At 35.8% G+C, this 26,016-nt stretch overlaps 1 protein-coding gene across 1 annotated transcript in view; it reads right to left on the minus strand.

Annotated features, from left to right (window-relative positions):
- Positions 1–21,690: 21,690 nt before the first annotated feature.
- LOC309800085 (uncharacterized protein) overlaps positions 21,691–26,016 on the minus strand; it is a 66,544-nt gene continuing 62,218 nt past the window's right edge. Inside the window, exon 6 of the mRNA XM_082613916.1 lies at positions 21,691–21,916. Coding sequence (XP_082470042.1) covers positions 21,796–21,916 — 121 coding nt within the window. The 3' untranslated portion in view covers positions 21,691–21,795. The remainder of the gene's footprint in view (positions 21,917–26,016) is intronic.

A 26,016-nucleotide genomic window follows, 5' to 3' on the forward strand; every position in this document is an offset into this window, starting at 1 on the left:
TATAACTGAATCACTTTGCTGTACACCTGAAACTAATACATTGTAAATCAACTTCAATAACTTCAATCATACTTCAATAAAAAATATAAATAAATAAAAACAGAAAAACCCCAAATCCAAAAATAAAAACATAAAGTAACTAAAAGAATGAATTCTTTCCACCAATATTTACTGAAGCACAAAGCATCCCTCTGAATCATTGGAATCAACCATGATAGGAACAACCACAGTCTTGCCTTCATGGAGCATACAGTCTAGTAAAGCTGATGGATATTTATTTATTTTTAAAATAATTCCTGTGTGTCTGTTATGTTTCTTGCACTGTCTGGTTGCTGAGGATATAGCAGTAAACAGACAAATGTAATTTAACTCTTAGGAGCTCAGAGTTGCAGCTGGAAGAGGCAAACAATAAACAAAGGCACTCATCTGGCCAGTTGTGACCAGTTCAGTGAAAATAAATAAAGGAAGGAAGGAAGCAGCGTAAGGTGACAGCGATAGACAGGTGACAGTGCAGGTAAAGAAGAGGGATGTTATCCAGGGACTGGCTTACAAAGGTAATGTTCACGGCTATTGTAATACAGAGTTTGACTGCACGTCTGATGATTGACCACTGAGAGCTTTGAGGTCCCATGTCTCCCACGTTTCCTCTTGCCCCACATCCGGGCAACCAGTAAGAAAGCCTGTGCTCTCCTTCCCTTAGCACCAGCGCAAAGTTCCAACCAAGTAAGTCCCCACCCCTCCTGGGAACCCTCACCTCGCCTACTCTCAGACCACAAGAAAAACCAAAGCCAACTGCCTCTCCCATCTCCCAAGCCACTTTCAGACCACACTGACAGCTTGCCTGCATTCCCCAGAGATCCTCTTTATGTGAGTAATACGCCTCCTCACACCCTTGTAGTGGCATGTGTGGTGTCATCAGTCTCGACATCCAGACCAGATTTTGGTTGGGGATGTGGATCCCACCCTCCACGGGGCAACAATACAACAGTAACTTACAGTTTCCAATGAGCTCTAGGAATTTACAACCTTTAGAGAAATGATCTGATCATTGTACATGATATGATCCTGTCATGAACTGTTTAGTAGTTACCAGTGAGCCTTTTTTAGTAGTTACCAAAATATTACCATTAAGCAAAAAAGATAGACACAGAAAGGCCTAGAATCTCAACTGAGAATAGATCATGTGTGGTAAACTCTACCTACATGTCTTCATATTTGTCGTAGTAATTTCTTGAAAGCCCTGTAAAGTTTTCATGAAATGAGACTAATTAAATAAATAAATGAACTGGCTTATTCAAACAAAACATTCATATAGATACTTAACCCAGTGACAGGAGATGCCTGAGAAGAGACAACAAAATTGTAAACATTTATTCCAGATGCAAAACATTTCAGGCAGGTGTCCACTGGTCCTGTGTTTTCGCTGAAATGTAAGTGCTAACCTACCTTTAGCTTTGCTCTGTGGAGTGTGTGAATCTCCACGTTACCGAGAAGGCCCGCTGCCCACGGCACTTCAAGCCCAGAGTGGTGTGCACGACAGAGGGACCGACATTTCAGGAAGAAGATGGGAAAGATGGTGGGAGAGGTGGTGAGCAGGGGACCCAGGAGCATCGTGACTCTAAGAATAGGTGGCAGTTAAACCCATGGGGCACTCTTAGGGAAAGAGCAAATATTTGACACCTCAGGTCCTCAGCCTAAATTCAAGGGTATTTCCTGAATAGTATCGCATTATATAAAACAAATTGAGCTCTTTATCTATAGAAGGTGCAAATTGCAGCTATTTCAAGAGAAGACACATGGGGTGAGACAGTTTGCCCTGAGGTAAGCATTTCATGCATTTTGTTAAAGCAAAATCAAAGTTCTAAAATAAGAAAAAAAATAGGAGAGAATTGCGGCAGAGGCACTGGGAATTTCCCCTGATCCCTAATGTAATTGAACAGCCTGAATACAAACCCAACAGCATGTCAGCTGTCCTGACACAACTGTCTTGGCACCTTTGAAAACAAAATGAATATTCCCTATTATTACTTCACCTTTTTCTGCCAGTTGTATTCAGATTTAACACTTTCAGGTTTTCTTCAGGCATTATACCTGTATCCAGAATTTTCTTAACTTCAAAACAAACTCTAAGCATTATGGTGTTCTAAAGAGGTTTGAATATTGAAAAGAATTATGTCCCAGACCATAACTATTTTTTAACATCTTTATTGGAGTATAATTGCTTTACAATGGTGTGTTAGTTTCTGCTGTATAACAAAGTGAATCAGCTATATGTATACATATATCCCCATATCCCCTCCCTCTTGCATCTCCCTCCAACCTGCCCTATCTACCCCTCTAGGTGGTCACAAAGCACCGAGCTGATCTCCCTGTGCTATGCGGCTGCTTCCCACTAGCTACCTATTTTGCGTTTGGTAGTGTATATATGTCCATGCCACTCTCTCACTTTGTCCCAGCTTACCCTTCCCCCACCCCGTGTCCTTAAGTCTATTCTGTATGTCTGCGTCTTTATTCTTGTCCTGCCCCTAGGTTTTTCAGAACCATTTTTTTTCTTTTAGATTCCATATATATGTGTTAGCATATGGTATTTTTCTCTTTCTGACTTACTTCACTCTGTATGACAGACTCTAGGTCCATCCACCTCACAACAAATAACTCAATTTTGTTTCTTTTTATGGCTGAGTAATATTCCATTGTATATATGTGCCACATCTTTATCCTTTCATCTGTCGATTGACACTTAGGTTGTTTCCATCTCCTGGCTATTGTAAATAGAGCTGCAATGAACATTGTGGTACCTGACTCTTTTTGAATTATGGTTTTCTCAGGGTATATGCCCAGGAGTGGGATTGCTGGGTCATATGGTAGTTCTATTTGCAGTTTTTTGAGGAACCTCCATATTGTTCTCCATAGCAGCTGTATCAATTTACATTCCCACCAACAGCACAAGAGGGTTCCCTTTTCTCCACACCCTCTCCAGCCTTTATTGTTTGTAGATTTTTTGATCATGGCCATTCTGACTGGTGTGAGGTGATATCTAATTGTAGTTTTGATTTGCATTTCTCTAATGATTAGTGAGTTGAGTATCCTTTCATGTGTTTGTTGGCAACCTGTATATTTTCAGAAATGTCTATTTAGATTTTCTGTGCATTTTTGGAATAGGGTTGTTTTTTGATATTGAGCTGCATAAGCTGTTTGTATATTTTGGAGATTAAAACTTTGTCAGTTGCATCATTTGCAAATATTTTCTCACATTCTCAGGGTTGTCTTTTTGTCTTTTTTTATGGTTTCCTTCCCTGTGCAAAAGCTTTGAAGTTTCATTTGGTCCCATTTGTTTTTTATTTCCATTTCTCTAGGAGGTGGGTCAAAAAGGATCTTGCTGTGATTTATGTCATAGAGTGTTCTGCCTATGTTTTCCTCTAAGAGTTTTATAGTGCCTGGCCTTACATTTAGGTCTTTAATTCATTTTGAGTTTATTTTTGTATATGGTGTTAGGGAGTGTTCTAATTTCATTATTTTACATGTAGCTGTCCAGTTTGCCCAGCACCACTTATTGAAGAGGCTGACTTTTCTCCATTGTATATTCTTGCCTCCTTTATCAAAGATAAGGTGACCATATGTGCATGGGTTTATCTCTGGGCTTTCTGTCCTGTTCCATTCATCTATATTTCTGTTTTTGTGTCAGTACCATACTCTCTTGATGACTGTAGCTTTGTAGTATAGTCTGAAGTCAGGGAGCCTGATTCCTCCAGCTCCGTTTTTCTTTCTCAAGACTGCTTTGGCTATTTGGGGTCTTCTGTGTTTCCATACAAATTGTGAAATTTTTTGTTCTGCTTCTGTGAAAAATGCCATTGGTAGTTTGATAGGGATTGCACTGAATCTGTGGATTGCTTTGGGTAGTATAGTCATTTTCACAATGTTGATTCTTCCAATCCAAGAACATGGTAGATCTCTCCATTTGTTTGTACCGTCTTTAATTTCTTTCATCAGTGTCTTATAGTTTTCTGCATACAGGTCTTTTGTCTCCTTAGGTAGGTTTATTCCTAGGTATTTTATTCTTTCTGTTGCAGTGGTAAATGGCAGTGTTTCCTTAATTTCTCTTTCAGATTTTTCATCATTAGTGTATAGGAATGCAAGAGATTTCTGTGCATTAATTTTGTATCCTGCTACTTTATCAAATTCATTGATTAGCTCTAGTAGTTTTCTGGTAGCATCTTTAGGATTCTCTATGTATAGTATCATGTCATCTGTAAACAGTGACAGTTTTACTTCTTCTTTTTTTGTGATTTGGATTCCTTTTATTTTTTTTCTTCTGATTTGGATTCCTTTTATTTCTTTTTCTTCTCTGATTGTTGTGGCTAAAACTTCCAAAACTCTGTTGAATAATAGTGGTGAGAGGGGACAACCTTGTCTTGTTCCCAATCTTAGAGGAAATGGTTTCAGTTTTCCACCACTGAGAACAATGTTGGCTGTGGGTTTGTCACATATGGTCTTTATTATGGTGAGGTAGGTTCCCTCTATGCCTACTTTCTGGAGAGTTTTTATCATAAATGGCTGTTGAATTTTGTCAAAAGCTTTTTCTGCATCTATTGAGATGACCATATGGTTTTTATCCTTCAATTTGTTAATATCGTGTATCACATTGACTGAATTGCATATATTGAAGAATCCTTGCATTCCTGGGATAAACCCTAGTTGATCATGGTGTATGATCCTTTTAATGTGCTATTGGATTCTGTTTGCTAGTATTTTGTTGAGGATTTTTGTATCTATGTTCCTCAGTGATATTGGCCTGTAGTTTTCTTTTTTTGTGACATCTTTGTCTGGTTTTGGTATCAGGGTGATGGGTAGCCTCGTAGAATGAGTTTGGGAGTGTTCCTCCCTCTGCTATATTTTGGAAGAGTTTGAGAAGTATAGGTGTTACCTCTTCTCTAAATGTTTGACAGAATTCGCTTGTGAAGCCCTCTGGTGCTGGGCTTTTGTTTGTTGGAAGATTTTTAATCACAGTTTCAATTTCAGTGCTTGTGATTGGTCTGTTTATATTTTCTATTTCTTCCTGGTTCAGTCTTGGAAGGTTGTGCTTTTCTAAGAATTTGTCCATTTCTTCCAGGTTGTCCATTTTATTGGCATATAACTGACTGTAGTAATCACTCATGATCCTTTGTATTTCTGCAGTGTCAGTTGTTAGTTCTCCTTTTCATTTCTAATTCTGTTGATTTGAGTCTTCTCCTTTTTCTTGATGAGTCTGGCTAATGGTTTATCAATTTTGTTTATCTTCTCAAAGAACCAGCTTTTAGTTGTATTGATCTTTGCTATTGTTTCCTTTATTTCATTTTCATTTATTTCTGATCTGATTTTTATATTTTCCTTCTGCTAACTTTGGGGTTTTTTTGTTCTTCTTTCTCTAATTGCTTTAGATGTAAGGTTAGGTTGTTTATTTGAGATTTTTCTTGTTTCTTGAGGTAGGATTGTATTGCTATAAACTTCCGTCTTGGAACTGCTTTGCTGCATCCCACAGGTTTTGGGTTGTCATGTTTTCATTGTCATTTTTATCTAGGTATTTTTTGATTTCCTCTTTGATTTCTTCAGTGATACCTTGGTTATTTAGTACTGTATTCCAAACCATAACTACTTTTATGTACAGTAATTTCAAATACAGGAATTCAGTATAAAAACCATGTTTTCCTGCTTGGCTTCACAAGATAAGGGTGAATTTATTTGCTTTTTCTCCTATATTTATGAGCAAAAAGTAACCCCCCAATTATATCAATTCCAAAATAGTACTAAAGAATCTAGTGAGAGAACAAGCTTTGGATTTCAGTTTTACTCTGTCACCTGAAAGTATGAAAAAATTTCAGATTATGAACTCAGAATATCTCATTTGAACCAAGATAGGCTTCTATACCACTTCAAACTCCATTCATTTTGTTTTGGTTTTTTTTTTTTGTCCAAACAAGAAAAAAGCACAATTATAAACAATTAGTTTAAAATATGAAATCTCATTGAGGAAAAACTACATGAAATCCCCCTTTCTCCCTTATCAGACTTTTTCACATAACTGGAAGTACAAGGCAATTAAAATCTGAATTGGGATGTTGATATTCTGGGGAATTGTCTCCTCTATGGTGAAGCTGCTAAGTTGCTTTTTCTTATTGTTACGTTTTTAACTCTGAAAATCTTGATGTAGGCTCTTAATTTTCACAATGCCTTTTTTATTGAATATTACTGTGCCTTTCAAAGAAATAATTAGAATATTGTGTTAAAACTTTAATGTCACTGTTATTTTGACCTAAAGAGCCTAAATTTTTTTGCTTTCTTCTTTTCATGTAAATATTAATCTTGACAATGTGTAGCCTAGTACTAGATTATATAATATCTCAAGAAATTGGGGGGGATTTTTAATGTTCAAGAAATAAAAAATATGAATGAGAAAATTAAAGTAGGCAAGTACTTTCAGAGCTAAGAGTGGAAATTAACCTCATGGTGGTTTTAAGTACAACTCCCTAGTCTTTGGGGCTTCATCTCCAGCTGAGCACCTGAGTCATCAATAAACATGGAATAAATTATTATGAAGTTAGTCATATCTCTGAAATGATGCATATAAATATTTCTGTAAAACTGTGAATATAAATATAAATAAAGATATCTTAATAATGATTACTCTGTTTTCTACTACTACTATTACAAACTCTATCTAAAAATTTATACATCACATGAGCTTTGGTCTGTTTGTATAAGACTATCAAATATCACTCTGAACAGAGTCTTTCCAACAGAAAGCTCCCACAGTACCTACACAATACAGATACACTTGTACTGATAGTCTCTGGTTTTCAATAAGCACCTCAAGCAATTCTTATACACATTAAATGATAACGGCATAAAAGATGATCACAAATGAGACACACAAGAGAAAGGTGTAGCACAAAAGAACACTAATATCTGGGTGACCCTCTCTTTCCAAGCAGGATGAATTGCTGAGAATAGTAATCAATTAACAAAGTATAGAAAACCCAGTCAATGGGAATTTAGGCCAATAAGGCTTCAAGGACTAGATCCTGCTCCCCGTTATCACTCAGTGTGTTGAATTCCCACAGACTTCCTTTACCTCACATTTCCTTAGACTACATTCTAATAAAGTGAGATCATTAGCTAAAGCTGTGAGGCTTGTTAAATAATTTAACATTTTGAGACACTGCTGTTCTCAACAAGATTAGGTACTACTAAGGTAGTTGACTAAGTAGAATGCTGCACTGTATGGCCATGAACAAGAATATTAAGATCAAGGGGTTTTTCCTATAATGCCAAAAATCTCTCAAGGAGAAATTCAGAACACTATTTTAAAAATTCTTTCTTTCCTTAAGCTAAAGAATCATAAAAACAACAAATCTGGATGTGGAAGAAAATAAATTTTTCACTAGCATTTTATTAATGCAAGACTTTGTCACAGTATGTAGGCACAGAACATCCATGATCAAAAGTAGCTGTCTTTCACAGACAGCCAAAAGGCACATGGAAAACATGCTCAACGTCGCTAATTATCAGGGAAATGCAAATCAAAACCACAGTGAGCTATCATCTCACACCAGTCAGAGTGGCCATAATCAAAAAGAACACAAATAACAAATGCTGACGAGGATGTGGAGAAAAGGGAACCCTTGTACACTGTTGGTGGGAATGTAAATCAGTGCAGTCACTGTGGAAAACAGTATGGAGGTTTTTCAAAAAACTAAAAATAAGAACTACCATATGACCAGCAATTCCACTTCTGGGTATATATCCAAAAACACCCAAAAGTACTAGCTTGAAAAATTACAATATTAGTAACAGCATTATTTACAACTGCCAAGATATGGAAGCAACATAAGTGTCCATCAACAGACAAATGGATAGAGAAGGTGTTTTATATATATATATATATATATATATATATATATATATATAAAAAATGGAATATAGATAGATACATAAAGTGGTATACTACTCAGCCATAAAAAAAAGAATGAAATTTTGCCATGTGCAGCAACATGGATGACTTGGAGGGCATTATGCTAAGTGAAATAAGTCAATAGAGAAAGACAAATACTATACGATATCACTTACGTGTGGAATCTAAAAAATACAACAAACTAGTGAATAAAACAAAAAATAAGCATACTCACAGATATACCGAACAAACTTCTGGTTACCAGTGGGGAGAGGGAAGGGGGGAGGGGCAATACAGGGGTGGGGGAAAACAGGGTTATTATGGGATTGTATAAAATCATGTGTGTGAAACTTTTGAAAATCATAAAGCACTACAGAATTCAAAGAATGTTTCATTCATTTAAAAAAATAAAAATAAAAAGATATACAAAAGAAGTGGTTGTCTTTCAAATATGATCACATTCAGCATTCAACATGTATTAAACAATTATTTTAAACTACTTTTGGAAACCAAAGTAGAATGATAACCTCCCAAGTCATATATCTCTCATTCTAATACCTATTGTATTTTCAACAGTTCATAATATTACTGTCTTTTAGCATTTCAGAGTTTGAGTAGTATATGATAGAAAAATGGGCCATCTATAAATGTATTTAACAAGTCATACCCATTCACCCTCAAACACACCAAATTTTTCATACTTGCATATACAAAAAAGAAACGTGATACCGCTAATGGAATATCTATCTACCACTCTTAAGTTAGTTATTTTTCATTCTGCCCTCCAAACACACACACACACAAACACACACCCCACAAATACACAAATTAGGATGTCAGAAACAGCAACATTTTTTAATGTGAAAAACTGGCATCGTTGTTAATACCAAAACCATTTTCCCAGATCTTTTAGAATTCTTCCAGGACAATTTTGACAGAGACTTAATCTTAATGACATAAACAAAGTTGCTGCTCAATAATTCATTTCATAAAACCAGAGGGAAAGACAGAGCAACTGCATGACACTAAATCACTCCTTGGATCTTAAGTATTCCTCACAGTAACCAGCCTGGTCTTTCTTTAAGAGTGTGTAGTTTCCTTGGAGAGATGCTAATTTTAATTTTACTAGCCTGGCTATTCTTTCTTTATAAATCTGCAGGTTTTTCAGAAAGATACAAATTTTAATCGTAGATATATGGAGAAGGAAAAAAATGTGCATATTTACTCAGATTCCTAAAGACATGTAAAACCTTTTATAACATAGGCTCTGCTAATTCAAAATTTAGGGTAACCTAGATAGAGAATGAACTGAAATTCTTTGTTCATCTAGGAAGAAAAAAATGTTGAATAAATGAAATGTTAGCCAATTGATGGATTCAAATTTTTGTTTTCACAAATTTCTTACATTTCATATTCAATACATTTCATATGATATTAGTAGCAATACCAATTCACATGTGAATACCAGATCTAGAGATTAATAATTGTTCTTAACATACCAAAACCATGGTGTGTTTTAGTTATGAAATACACATGAAATAATATTCCTCTGTCTCACTGTTTATAGCATGCATTTCACAATTAATAATCGTGTACCACATTTTTAAAAATTTCTAAAAATTTTTCTATTATTTTTTAACTTTTTGTTTATTACTTCTTGAGACAGAAACTAATTTTTTGTATATACATTCCACAACACCCATAATGAACAAATGTTTATTGATTTAAATTTTTCCTTAAATTGTATTAAAGTATGTAATTATGTAATAATTATAATCTATTTTTAGAATTCTTTAATTATAATTACATTCTTTTTAAAAATTTTATTTTATTTATTTATTTAGGCTGCATTGGGTCTTTGCTGCTGCATGCAGGCTTCCTCTAGCTGCGGTGAGTGGGGTTACTCTTCATTGTGGTGCGTGGGCTTCTCATTGCAGTGGCTCGTCTTGTTGTGGAGCGCGGGCTTCAGTAGTTGTGGCACGTGGGCTCAGTAGTTATGGCTTGTGGGCTCTAGAGCACAGGCTCAGTAGTTGTGGCACACGGGCTTAGTTGCTCTGCGGCATGTGGGATCTTCCCAGAACAGGGCTTGAACCCGTGCCCCTGCATTGGCAGGCGGATTCTTAACCACTGTGCCACCAGGGAAGCCCTATAATTACATTCTTAATTGCAATGTTATGAATCTAGAGTAATTTCTGTTTTCTTCCACACATACCAAATATACATAGTTTACCTATATAAACAACATCTTGCCAGAGTTGGGTTTTTGGCTCCCTTTTCTTGTAAAAATCCTAAGAGACTATCTTGACTATTTGACTTGTAAATGGAAAGTATATGATGACTAAATGGACTGTCATTGAATGTTAACTGGACTGTCATTGCTCACTGGACTCCAGTTTGAATGGGAAGGATGGTACCTGTTAGGCTGAGAAGAAGCCAGTTCCAGTAAATTCTACAGCAAACATATCTCCTTCCATAGATGCAATTTCCTGCAAACATGTGTTGGTTGTTCTCCAACCCAACAACCAGCATATGACAATTTCTGTTGTATATACTTTGCACCAGAGCAGATCAATAATAGGAACATTTTAAAGTCACTTGTTATAAATAAATAAAATAACTGAGACTTCCCTGGCGGTCCAATGGTTAAGACTCCACGCTTCCACCGCAGGGGGCACAGGTTCAATCCCTGGTCAGGGAACTAAGATCCCCCATGCCATGCGGCATGGCCACAAAAAATAAATAAATAAATTTTAATAAATAAATAAATAAATAAAAGAACTGGTTCTTCTAATGCTGATTATGAACTCTAACTTTTCAGATAAGCACTTAATTATTCCCTTCTGGTTTTTTATATTTCAACACGTGCAACAAAAGACAACATAGGGTCTGATAAGTAGCAGTACTCCCCTCAAAGTACAATCCAGCAGTGGGGCCATTAAAAAGCATGCAATTTCTGTTTACATTTTGATCAAGATATCTTCTAGGTTTGTTTCATGAAAAATGGCTCAAGTCAACAACCACAATCAGGTTCTGTCTACATAAGAAAAAACAGGTAGAATTTGAGGTTCACCTAAAACCAGATTCAATCCACAGCACAACAAAATTAATGAGAAGTAGTTTTGATTAAATAATTAGAAATTTTCCCAATACAAGGAAATTTAATAATTTTAGATTGTCTATTATGCAGGTGTTGTGGAGTATGTAAGGGACTATTAAAATTACTGTTTGAACTCAAGAAGAATTAAACAATTTAAAAATTGATGAAAAGCTTGCTACAAATAAAAATTTAAAGAGAAATGTCATAAAATGGTATATGATTAATTGTAAAAGAGGTAGTATTAACAATGAGTCAGTAGAGATATTCTTTCATATATATTCCATAATCAAAACTCAGAACAACTTTAATGTTAGCTAAGAATGATTAATAATCAAGTCAGATGTTCATATATGGATCAATCCTGAAAAAATGTTTGAAGTTTTCCAAAAACTAAAGTATATTATAGATGCATACTTACATGCAACTATAATAAATAAATATTATACCATTTTATCCATTATTATACATAATATTAAAATGAATAAGATGAACAACTTTTAACAACAATATTTTGATATTAGGATTATTTAGCTTATTGTGAACACTGATATAATAAGTTATACGTGGCTCCTTGACAAAAGAAGAAAATTTTAATCCTTTTTATTAAACTGTATTCTCTATAACTGCTAATATTTAGATTCCTTAAATTCTATTATTCATTGTATCAAGTAAAATTTCCTATTTTTAGGGAGTTTCTTGTTTACTAAGATTTTGAAATGTGTACATTTAATCTAGCATTACAAGATTTTTGTAGAAAAAAATTATTTACCTCATTTGTGTCACTCATGATTTTATATGTTTAGATTTGGTTGCTATTTAGTTTATTTTTTAGACTTTTAAGCCTAAAAGTTTATACCCACCTCTGTCTATCGTGTAGCTTTAGATTATGAAAAGAATTTTTCTGCGTAAATTATTAGTTTTTTGTTTTCATTTATTACACTGGCTCTTTTGTTTGCTGCATTACTATAAATTAATACCTTAGGATACCATTTCTGAAACTAAGATGCTTTTCTGCTACCAATGTCAATAGCTATTAAATATTTAAATGCTTAAAAAACTCTGTATATTACTTTTTATCAAACAAAATTAACCTGATAACCTTCAGCTGATGCAAATGTTGGCATGTCTCCAGCACAGAATAACTGTGCCCTTGCCCTTTATTTTCTAGCTATGAGCCATTTTCTTGTAAAAATAAGGATTTATGTTACACTGATATAATATATTAAACCCTAGTTCTTTGTGGAACCCCAAAGATACTCTATAGAAATTCAAGTAGATTATACAAAGCGGGTCCATCTTTAGTTATCTAACCTAAATTAGCATGATTTACCATTGGAAGGGTGAAAAATCACATAACCTATTTTTTTCTAATTTGTCTTTTTGTTAAGTATTCAGAGTTTTTTTTTTCTTTTTCTCCCATTTATAAATGTCTATAGTTTATCCATTGTGGAGGTGATTCTAATTCAACATACTTCCTTATGTGAATTAAATTGATAATCAAATTTGAAATACATCATTAAGCTTTTTATATATAAATTATACATTTTGTATAATTTATATATACATTTTATCTCATAAAACCCCAGTTTTCTGTTTGGATTCCTTTAAATCTCTCAGACATATACCATCCAGATACGTTGCTTTGTCTGTTTTGATTTTGTTAAACTTCTTGTGAACTGGCCACACCAATCCGATTCAAGAAATAATTTTGGAGAGAGGCTCTCTCTGCTATACACAGCAAATATAGATATATTCCAGGTAATTGTGGATACAGGCCTATTGTTTCTTCCAGGATATTAACTTTATTCTTATTTCTAATTCTAGTCTTTTTTTTTTTTTTTTTTTTAAAGATGTTGGGGGTAGGAGTTTATTTATTTATTTATTCATTTTTGCTGTGTTGGGGCTTAGTTTCCGTGCGAGGGCTTTCTCTAGTTGTGACAAGTGGGGGCCACTCTTCATCGCGGTGTGCGGGCCTCTCACTATCGCAGCCTCTCCCGCTGCAGAGCACAGGCTCCAGACGCGCAGGCTCAGTAGTTGTGGCTCACGGGCCCAGCTGCTCCGCGGCATGTGGGATCCTCCCAGACCAGGGCTCGAACCCGCGTCCCCTGCATTAGCAGGCAGACTCCCAACCACTGCGCCACCAGGGAAGCCCAAATTCTAGTTTTATGTCAGTTATTATAATGAAGATTCCTTCTCTCATCTCAAGATTTCTGAAGAAAAGAGTAATAAAACCAGATTTAAGTATTATTCTTGGACAAAATGACTGATTCGAAGTCTATAATAATGTAACACCTGGGATGACTTTAAACTAGTATACAATCATCTCCCGATCATGTTTAATTTAAAATTCCACTGCTTCCTTAGATAAAAATGTTCCTTCCAATCTTCTTAAGAGCTTTGGGTTTTTCATCTAAACATTTCAGGTTCTGCCAACACAGCCTCTGTAATTAGTAGCTCCAGGCCAGTAAATTCATCCTGTGTGTCAGTTGCACCAGTTTACTAACTTCAGCCCACGATGCTAAAGCAAATAATCACAACTGGCTTCTCAGACTTGAAATGGAACTTGACAAACACTCTTTGGGAGTTATGCAGAATAAGAACGTGAGCTACAGACAACAATGACACCTGTTACAAAGGCCATGTTCTAACCGCATTACATGTATTCAGTTCCTGCTGACTTCAAGGAAAGCCGTGAGCATGTAAGAAAAAACACAGTTTATCCCTGGATTCCTAACACATTTCTAATGGCATATAGGAAACATCATGCTTCTCATTGAACCTGGGACTTCCAGGTTCCAAGTGACGATACATGTTTTATTTGCTATTCAAATAATGTCCATTTTGGTATATTATTCCAATGGATCTCATGTTCATTCACCTTGTCACAATACTGTAGTCTCAAAAGCATAGTTGTGAAAGATAAAAACCGTCATACACTACGGTAAGTGCTAGGAAAGTCAGAAGTAAAGTCAAGAAAAAAATGATGAAGCAATTTCAGAAGATGTTAGAACAAAGGAAATCAGGGATCTTTTAACACCCTGTCTTCATTTTACCAGAGAGAAAACACAGGTTCAGGGAAGAAAATGAGAGCCCAGGGGCAAAGAGCTAGTTAGTGACAGAACTGAGAATAAAAACCACATCTTCTTATTTTCATTCTGATGTTTTCAATCTCTTATCAGTGAATCTCCAGGGAAACAAGCATATAATTTACACTACAAATTCCAAATAATAAAAAGTAAATAAAAGAGACTCTGAAGGAACAAGAAGAAGTGAAAAAAATATTCTAAACAGAATGTTTAAAATGATCATTGTGGTAACTTTTAGTAAGGTAATAAATACATTAGTCGGGTTAATTTTTCAAAATAACTAATTCAGATTTCAAAATTCACATTAACATGCAAATTATTTGGAATTTTCAGTTGTAAAGAAGGAAAATGTGGCTGACAAAATAATGATCTGGAGAAGTAACCTTAAATTTGTGTATCTTGGGATTTATAGTAGAAAAAAATTGGAAGTTATAAAAGTTTAAATTATATGCTTGTTTCCCTGGAAATAATTTTAAAATTCAAAAAAATGACAGGCAGAAATGTGCTTTGTTTTGGACTAACTCGTTGTTAAAAGATGGTAAACTCAGCCATGTTCCCCTCCAGCTTTCTTACACCTCAAGCGCTGTATCTAAAGGAGACAAAATGGCAGTGTAGCCTTCGGTCTCTAATTCGTTTCATGCCTATTTTCCAGCATCCAAACACAAACGAAATTGCAAACCTCAGTGGACTTCTTTTGAAAATGAAGACACTGGTTGATTTTGATTGGTGCTTAAAAAACATAGCTTGTGGAAATACTTCATCTTTTATACCTGCACATTCTCGACCTCATAAGAGAACAAGTGCTCCCAATAGCTTGCAGGTATTATTTATTACTTTTAAGGAAAACAGAAGTTCTTGAAAATGCACACAGGCCCATAATATCAGTACTTCCACTGATATTGTAAAATAAAAATGAATAAATAAATGAATAATAAATGAAATATCACAAATTGTATTTGCTTTGCCCTCTCATATAAATTATGATGGGATAGTGGAAGTCCCACAATGAATTCAAATAATTAAACATCAGTGTTAAAAAAACAAAAGATGGATGCTAGAGTGTAACCGAGCAGGACCCTATGGGGCCTTCCTGGAACAGACTCCCCCATACACCATGTCCTCAGCCTGTCTTTTGTCTGTAGAAAAACTTTAGCCTCCTAGGCTCTCCCCAAGTTTCAAAGAGTAACTTTAATCAGAGAAGTGAGAAAATGCAGAAAAAAAGGAAAACAGTCAAGCAAGACAAAATAATAACAGTTTAGCCATTAACCAAAATCAAGGACCTTTAGTTCCTCCTCAAACGCTGTAGGTAATATTCTGAGCCATGTCCTTTGAGCTGTTTCGCAGAGACTGAAACCCCCGCCAGGTGGAAGAGGTTAACTGTCTGCTGCTCACAAGCACGGAGACCCCAGACCGGTTGGAACCAGAAGGGTGATGATGTTGACTCCTGACTACCTCACCACCAACCAATCAGAAGAATGTCCACCAGCTGATCACACACCCCACACTCCCCCTCCCTCACCCTGTCTTTAAAAACCTTTCCTTGAAGGCCTTCAGGGAGTTCAGACCTTTTGAGCATTAGTCACCTGAACTTCTTGCTTGGAACCCTGAAATAAATGTGGACTTCCCTTCCCTACAACCTGCTGTCAGTAGATTGGCTTTACTGCACGTGGGCAAGCAGACCCAAGTGTGGTTCAGTAACAAGAGGGCTACTTCTAGAAATGTAAGGTGTAATTCAGATCTGCATCTGTAAGGATTCATTGATTGACTATGACTTATGACACTATGACCACACTAGTACAAAGGGACTTTGTGGTACCTGATACATTTTTTCACCCATTTGCAACTACAACTCCTACTTCTAATAACAGTAGAAAACTTGGTTGCCACAAACAACCTCTGGGTCCCGGAAATGTTTGGGTCTCAGAAACAGAAGAACAAAAATGGTGACTTCAAATCTCAAAGGGTCAGGGGAGAATTGTCTTAGTGTGGAAGCAGAAACTAAATAATTTGCAGAATGATAAGGAGAGTATCACATCGATTAGATTGCTTCAGATTATGCTTTTCCAAACACTGATTGGAAATCTACCAATAGGTGTACCAGACCACATGCTACATGCTTTCCTTTATATCTCATTTACTCTTCACAGCAACTGTATGAATAAGCATAGCTATACCTACTTTATAAATAAAGAAACTGAGAGTCCACGAGATTAAGTAACATGATCAAGGTAACACAGCTAGTAAGAGCAGGTGTTTTTTTTAAAAAACAGATTCCCTCTACCATTTGTTCTTCAGCAAAGGTAACAGAGCTTGCTTGAAATTCCACTGTCATGAATTCAGTCTTTCAAAAATATAATATTTATTGTTCTATAACTGAATGGAATTTGGCTTGCAATGTGTTTTCCGACCAGAAGAATTTGTCTTGCCAATTTAAGGAAATACAGCCCTTTCCAATGTAAAATTGAATCCCATTGAGTCCTCTCTCTCTCTCCCTCTCTCGCTCTCCCTCATCCCCTTCTTGATCCTTCTTCTCTCCCTAAAGTTATGCAATTTCTAGTGGCCTTACATGTTTTCCTGGAACTGAAGCAAGGGCATCTTGCCCATGTAATGGTGGGTACCATCGCTGGCCTCCCCTGAGCCCAGCTGATCCTGCCTTGTCTAGGTATCATCTTCTATCTCTGTTGCATCTGCTGTTTATGTCTCTGATCCTCCATGACATCCAGTGACGGGTCCGTGCTCTATACATCCTTTCTTCCAGTGGTGAGGCTCTCACATCTATTTCCACACCTTTCTTGTAAACAGAGTAAACTTATAAATCTTCCCTAAACTTGCCTGCCCTGGATGTGCAAAACTCCATAACATTGCTATGACTCAGGCTGGTCCACAAGGTACCACACTCAACCATTGACAACCTACAACTCCAATATTCCAAGACTGCCATCTTGTTTAGCTGTGCCCTGAGAGGCATTAAGTCATGGTATATTCAGCTGTGAGATATCTCCAAACTTATCAGGTGTCTCCAGAGTCATACCTTCTCCCTGGACTCAGCTGAGAAGATTATATCAAAGACTGAAACTCTTTCCAAAGACCCAACAACCTTTAAACGAAATTCATTTTCCTCAATCTCTTTCCTGCCCTGTGGTTGAACCCATCTTCTTCAAGAATGGCTCCTGGAAAGAAAATCACTAAGCAGAATATCTGCAATCCACGATCTCCCTTGTGGCAGGAGGAGGGAGATGGGGAGCCACTCTGGGAAACAAAGAAGCTGATCTAGCCAAATCTCCTTACCATCATGCTGACAACAGATGGCCTGGTACACACACTCATGGTGTTCTCTCAAGAGAGTCTTCATCTATGAAAATATTTTAGCAGAATATACTTGATTTGCCTATGATTGTTGGTACTAAACAAACAAATCTACAAATTTATGGCACATGGCTTCCTGGAAAATGTCACATAAGCTATACAACCACCTGGAAATTAAATGATAATGTGTCATAGCAAAATGGCCCTCTTTTGTGTCGTTTATGTAGACACAAATATCACACAGAGGTGCACGTAGTAACCTGAGCCAGAGCACATCCTGACTGGCAAGAAATAACCTGAGTAACTTCACTGAAGGTCCAGATCTCTCCCTGTTTCACCTGTGCCTCATGATTATATGTCTTCTTGAAATTATTAGCAAAGCTTGTTATTGTGTAAGATTTCTCACGTGAGTGAGTCTGATTTGACAATCCAGCCCTTTGTATTATCTCTACTCATCACTAATTCTCTCTTATTGGTTTAAGCGCTATGCTGAGTCATCCAAATTTGAGCTGTTGATATTTTTAAATAAGATTACAAAATTCAGGGAATTCCTTGGCAGTCCAGTGGTTAGGACTCCATGCTCTCACTGCTGAGGGTGTGGGTTCAATCCCTGGTCAGGGAAACTAAGATCCTGCAAGCCAGTGTGGTCAAAAAAAAAAAAAAGATTATAAAATTCACTAAATGCTTCTGACTCTTAACAATTAAAAGGAGGGATATTTCTGAATATTGTGTGCTTCATGCAGTGAACATAAAAGACTCTAACTGATGCTTGAATGGTGAGAAGAATAAGGATAACAAGAACATTAAAAACACATAATCCAATATTAAAATATAAAATAGTACTCGTAATTCAGAAGTTTACTGTGGCAGTATCACTACATCATCTTAAAATACATTAGAGTCACACTTTTATTACCCTATCTTCCTAACTGGATGAGCATTCAATTATTTTAGCTAGATACAAATAGTTATTAATATAATTTTTGTTAATAATATGTGAATAGATTGATAAATTCCTACATCATCATATATTTACGAGTCTTGTTTAAAAACAAACATGGACTATTAGTGACCTCTGTGATCTTGCCTAGGACAGGGACAGAAAGATTGAGTGCAATATTCAGTTACAACAATCAAATTGTGAGAATTAGATTTGTTGAATTCTTATGAAGACGTTTCTTTATCAGACATGACTTGATTACTAGAAAAGTCACATACACAGGTATATTGCTAAGTATGACGTAAGATGATTGACCATTTTATAAACAAAGTATCATATTCAATGATTAAAACCCAACAAATATGAGTCTCGAGTCTACATAAAACAAAATTCAATGCAGAAGCCCCAAAGTAATCTACAGAAATTAGCTATTTGCCTTATGATATGAATAATATTTTCAACTTTAATTGAAACTAACTATAAGTGAATAAAAAATTATTATTACAAAAGCAAAAAAGTAATACTCTGGGTTTTCCAAATGAATCTACCATTATGGACCAAACTGTATGACATATACTTGAGAATTTAATTATTTCCCATTAAAATTAAGTATTGATATATTTCAACTGGTAACTATTAAATAGTCTATTTTTCATGTTTATGTTTGGTATTTTTTCTTGTCAATGATGTAAAAGAGCTAACAAGATTTTATGAATGTAGAAAGGGAGAATAAGTACAAAGACCTTAAAAAAAGAAGTTTAGGGACTTCCCTGGCAGTCCAGTGGTTAAGGACTACGCCTTCTGGTGCAGGGGGTGTGGGTTCGATCTCTGGTTGGGGAGCTGGGATCCCACATGCCTTGTGGCCAAAAGACCAGGGCATGGAACGGAGGCAATATTGTAATAAATTCAGTGGGGGCTTTAAAAATGGTTCACGTTAAAAAAAAAAAGAAAGAAAGAAAGTTTAAGACCTCTGTTTAGACCATTTCTTTTAAAGTGAAAATGAATGAAAATAGTTCTAATAATATCTCCTAGTATTACAAATTTTTCTAGTTTAAAAATTAGAATTCCTGTGAGGTTCTGCAAATGTGTTATGCTTTATGAGAAACTGGGATTGTTTCATTACTAGAAGAAAATATCAGAACATAAAATTTTAAAATCCAGAGGTTTCTACAGATCTTGAGGAGATGTATTATGATAGTGTTTCTTAAGGCCACACATTTAATAAACGGAAGTGACAGCATGGCTCTAGGGCAAATCTATACATTTAAATAAAAGTACAGTGACGCTGTTCGCATACAGAACATTTTTTGTACCAGTGATATATTATTATATGTTGCCAAATGGACCTCAGATATTTGTCTACATAGCCCAGAACTAAATGTAATAAAACCAGACCAGCACCTGTTTAAGTTTACATTATTTTGTGCACATTACTACAGAATGCAGAGCTTTTCAAGCAACATTCAGATAAGATGCTTCACTGGATAGAACCTGTTCTACTTTTAAGTCAGGGCTGCCCAGGCAAAACCAACCTTCCCAAGTGAAATAATAAACAAAAGTGTGTGTTACTAGGATGGTATTTTGTGGGAGTATATCACACAGTGCAGTTTACAATTTAGAATAAATTTATTCTAAATATATACCATTCACAATATGGTATACATTAGACTATGGGCTCTTTTATACATAATTTTTTTAACCCTGAGTCTTTTATACAGTATGTATAACTATAAAGGACTCAGAAAACTTTCTACTCTTTGATATACTTGGATATACGGTCCAAATGTGGCATCTTCAGGCTGTAGTACAGAAGACTTACCTTATAGTTATCAATACAGGAAGGAAGGAAGGAAGGAAGGAAGGAAGGAAGGAAGGAAGGGAGGGAGGGAGGGAGGGAGGGAGAGAGGGAGGGAGAGAGGGAGAAATACTGCTGGAAATTAAAAAGAAAAGTGATCTCTAGATAAAATAATGTCAATCCCAAAAGAACGATCTAGTTTTCAGTCTGTGGACACCCTTGGATGGAAAAGTCTTCTGTGTATTTGTCAGCAAATAAGGTTCATATACTGACTAATCTTTGTCAACTCAATGTAGAAAGTTAAAATACAAAGAGGCAAACTATTTTGAATTAACTATTTAGATCATATATACACAATGCCTAATAGTTTATAACTTTTCTAATTAACAATGAGAATATTGTTTTATAAATGCTTCTTTGACTAATTTTTCTAAATTAAAATTCAGCTTAGTGGGCTTCCCTGGTGGCACAGCGGCTGAGAATCCGCCTGCCAATGCAGGGGACACAGGTTCAAGCCCTGGTCCGGGAGGATCCCACATGCCGTGGAGCAACTAAGCCCGTGTGCCACAACTACTGAGCCTGCGCTCCAGAGCCTGCGAGCCACAACTCCTGAAGCCCAGGCGCCTAGAGCCCGTGCTCTGCAACAAGAAAAGCCACCGCAATGAGAAGCCCGTGCACCGCAACAAAGAGTAGCCCCTGCTCACCGCAGCTAGAGGAAGCCGGCGTACAGCAACAAAGACCCAACGCAGCCAAAAATAAATAAAATAAATAAATAAATAAATAAAATTCAGCTTAGTGAGTTTATGAGTTTAGATCAATGGTTTTCAGTCCAAAACCCTGGACTCCAGGGTTCATGCCAAAATGGACTCCAAAATAACAATAATGATGCTAATGATAATACTGATAAAATAATAATAAAAAAACACTTACTGTGTGCCTACTGTATTCCAGAAACTGTTTTATATATGTTACATCTATGAAATATTTAATCCTTTACAACAAAGCTGTGAGCTTAGTGTTCTTCATTCTACAAACAAGGAGATTAATGCAGAGAGAGAGATGAAGCAGCTTTGACCAAGGTCACTCAGTTAGTAACTGGCTGAGTTAAAATTTGAACCCAAGCAACCTAGATATTTTAATCACTCTGCATATCACCTTTCAAGATAGTCATGGGAAGTCTATGAGCTATTTTCAATTTCAAACTGTCTTATAGACATTGCTCATTTATCCATTTTGGATGAACTAAATAAAACACCGTTTCTTTGACTTTGATCAAAATTATGTCAATTCAGAGTGGTAACACTAATTGATTACAAATCATGATCTGAAGTCTATAGATACCTTGGGATACAAGGAAGATCATGACCTATCCCTCATCTCACATTCAGTTGTTAGGAAAATTAAAACTGGAAAATCTAGCTTTTGTGGGTTTCTTGCCAATATGCTCCTGAACTTCCATCTAGTTTCTTTAATAAAATAGTACATCAGAATCTCCTTCACACAATGTTTTATGTTTTTCACGGCACTTTCTCACCTTAGCACATTTAAAATATCTGGAGCTAATGCTTTAAAGACTTGCAAACTTTTAAAGTGGCTTCTATGCTCAAAAAAAATGAAACAAGGTAAAACCTACTTTTTATCCAGTCAGCACATCCTCTGGTAACATATTCTGTTTCTTCCATCTAATTTTAAGGTGCCCCGTTGCAGTGGTATATAACAACCTGATAAGGATTCATTGCAAAATTCAGTCACAGGGTCAGTCAATCTGAAAAAAAAAACATTCACACAAATCCGACCTGGATCAAAATTTTTACTGCAGACATGAAAGCAAGCTAGGGTGGGGGTAGAAGTGACGGAGCTATAGAAATGTAGCACACTCATCATCTTTCATTTCTGCCCTGGAGAGGCTTGAAATGTTGAAGCCAGGACCTAGAATATGATCAAACAGCCCCGCTTGTATGTAGCTAAATTGATAAAGCCATGAAAACCTAGATCTAAATTATAAAGCACATTTATGAAGTCCTATCAAACTGAATTGTTATCTTTAGGTGTTTAAAACAAAAATTCTGAACACTGAATAATGGACCAATAAATGCTTAACAAAGAAATGAATATACGGTTCTACCAATCCACACTTTATCTTTTGAGATGGTTTCTTTCACGTCTCTAAAATACACATGAAGCCAAGACTTGCAACCTATTCCGAGTGATTTGTGGAAGAAGGAAAAGGTGCTGTATTACTCAGAGAAGAAAGCCTATACATTTTGAATATTGAGAAGGTATTTTAAAATGTGGGTAGAAATACAATATGTGTCATAAGATTATTTGTTTGCAGTAGTGAATGGTCACAGCATCCCACAAATTATCCACTAATCACCATCGGTAAAACAAAAAATGTAAGATGGTGACAGATTTGACACGTAAGCCATTTAGTTCATTTTGAACTGTCATTTGGTAGGTTAAAAAAAAATTAAAGACAAACATTCAAAACCGAATGGTCGATTTGTATAACCATTTTAAGCTTAAATGTTTAATTTGACAAAGATTATACGGTATAGAAAAACACCCAACAGGGGCTTCCCCGGTGGCGCAGTGGTTGAGAGTCCACCTGCCGATGCAGGGGACACGGGTTCGTGCCCCGGTCTGGGAAGATCCCACATGCCGTGGAGTGGCTAGGCCCGTGAGCCATGGCTGCTGGGCCTGCGTGTCCAGAGCCTGTGCTCCACAACGGGAGAGGCCACAGCAGTGAGAAGCCCACGTAATGCAAAAAAAAAAAAAAAAACACCCAACAGTTCAGATTTTGAGAAGTGGGAAATTCTATCACATAAAGATAAGGACGGAAAAAGAAAGAATATAATCTCCTAATTTCACACACTTAAAATTGCATGTCTTATATTGTTTGAAGACTGGACATGCTGACAATGTATCTACAATAACAGTCTTAGATTGTACGTGTTGGCTTGCAAAGTCATGAAAATAGTATACATCCATCCTCAACACTCCCCTGAATTACCTAGAAAATGAAGGGAAACTCTTTCACATGTACTTATCACAGCAACATACCATAACATTTTCAACTCTGTTTTTGATATGAATAAACAAATCAATTGGCAAATGTGCATAATTTTTCTCCAAATGTCCTTTCTATTACTACTATTTGACATAAAAAGTTAAAATTAATAAACATGCAATGGTATAATATTCAGCCATAAGAAAGAATGAAATAATGCCATTTGCAGCAACATTGATGGACCTCGAGATTATCATACTAAGTGAAGTAAGTCAGAAAGAGAAAGACAAATATCATATGATGTCACTTACTTGTGGATTTAAAATATGACACAAATGAGCTTATCTACTAAACAGAAACAGACTCTCAGACATGGAGAACAGACTTGTGGTTGCCAAGGGGGGAGGGGGGGGGAGGAGGGATGGATTGGGAGTTTGGGACTAGCAGATGCAAACTATTACATAGAGAATGGATAAACAACAAGGTCCTACTGTATAGCACAGGGAACTATATTCAATATCCTATAATAAACCATAATGGAAAAGAATATGAAAAAGAATATATATATATATAACTGAATCACTTTGCTATACACCAGAAACTAACACAATATTGTAAATCAACTATACTTCAATAAAATGAATTTTTTTAAAGAAGTTAAAATTATCACCCCTATGTATTCCCTTCAATGAACAATCTACTATAAAAGTCTTATTGTCCTTAAAGACAAAACAACATGAATATTTCTTGAATCAAGGAAATAAAGGGAATGAGGTGAGAAAGTCCATCAGTGCTGAGGAGATAACTCTTCCACAGCTGCTAGAGAAGTAAGTGATCTTTAACACAACTCCTGCTTTTTGCCTTTTATTTGAGCTGTATTTCCAACAATAACAACAAAATAAGCAACAGAAAAAAATATTCTCTATGTTGGAAAAAAATAGATGTAATCAAATCATAAACTGCAAAGTTTTCAGGGACTGATATATATAAGAATAAGCCTGAGCAGTGCCATTCATGGTGTCTTCCCTGGGCTAGTGCTGGATGAAAAAACTGACCCCAGTCCATGGTGAGATAAGGAGCTTGCAGCAGAATATGTCAACTATTGTCACAAAATAATAATTAGTTCAACTTCATATTTTTCATAACAAGACTTCCTCAGTGAAGAAAGCACTATGTAGATTTGCATTATGGTAGAAGCTCTTTATCTCATTCTAGACTGGTAATAACCATGAATAACACTGAACTAGAACAGATGTCAGTAAATTAAGGCCTATGAGCCAAATATGACCCACTACCTTTTTTTGGAAATAAAGTTTTATTGGAACACAGGCATACCCAATTTTTTTCTTACCCTCTACAGCTGCTTTCCCACTACAAAGACACAGTTGAGACCATCTGGTCCACAAAGCCTAAAATATTCGACATCTGGCCCTTTAAAGAAAATGTTTCCTGACTCCTGAGCTGGAGGACAAACACTATCTTGAAAGCTTTTGAAAAGGGAAATTGAAAATCAAAAACAATAATCAAAACAGAGACATGAATTTTAAAAAATCTCTAAATATGCATGTTAAGGCACATGTATTTACTGTGTGCTATTCAGGAGGAAATGGCATGGCCTTCATAAATCCAAAACAATGTAAGACAAATTACAGTTTCAGAAGAACTACACATTCCAACCAGATTTTCTAACTTGGATGTCAACAGTAATTAAATAGTCCTAGGGAAATCATGATGATTGTTCAGGTTTTAACCTGAACAGCAGTCAATCTGGAATGTTATTTACAATAGAGAATTTCTATTCCCTATTCTGAGAGCAAGGAATGAAGTCTACACCTAGAAGATACTTTTACTCCTTTTTAGAGAGGCAGAACACCTTTCAACAAAAACCATGAGGGATCTTTAAAAAAGTAAAAAAAAAAAAAAAAGGTTATGCCTTACATATAAAAAACTATATTTGAGAAAAGGTACATTTACAAAGACATAAATGAAAATGAACAAACCAAATAAACCTCTTCTCCATTAATCTGAAATGTTTCCTTTAAATTATGAGACATTTTTACTTCTCTCAAGCCATATTTGGATATGTGGTTCTTTCTCTCTATGCTTTACCTAAAAGGAAGAGGATACCATGAGAGAAGTTCATTAAAAGTTTTATTTAATTGAAGAAACAATTATTTATGTATATAAATATCTTTGAAGAAACAATTATTTATGTACATAAATATCTATCTATATCTATATAAACATACACATATATGTATGTAGGAAAATAGAAAAACAAAAAATCTTCAAATTTTCTTTAGTCAAGATAAATGGAAATGAAATTTTGACATGATTTATCACATGCACAATAGTTGAATATGATAAATGAGCAAAAATTTACATACAGCATCTTCTGAATGTTTAAGTAATCAAAACAATTTGATTATATTTATAGATGAGACACTTAAAATATGTAGGCCAAAGTGATTATAGCAAGATGGCACGATACAAGGTTAATTTACCAAAGTTCAATTGCTTTCTTATATAACAGCAATGAAAAAAGTGGAATTTGAAATTAAAAGCACAATACAATTTATATTAGCATCAAAAAAAATTGAATACTTAGGCATACCTCTAACAAAATATGTACAAGATCTATATGAGGAAAACTAAAACTTTTTTTGTGTGTGTGTGTGGTACGTGAGCCTCTCACTGTTGTGGCCTCTCCCGTTGCGGAGCACAGGCCCCAGACACGCAGGCTCAGTGGCCATGGCTCACGGGCCCAGCCGCTCCGCGGCATGTGGGATCTTCCCGGACCGGGGCACGAACCCGTGTCCCCTGCATCAGCAGGCGGACTCTCAACCACTGTGCCA

This window comes from Mesoplodon mirus (genome assembly GCF_964341445.2).
Source record: "Mesoplodon mirus genome assembly, chromosome: 3".
NCBI classification, from domain to species: Eukaryota; Metazoa; Chordata; class Mammalia; order Artiodactyla; family Ziphiidae; genus Mesoplodon; species Mesoplodon mirus.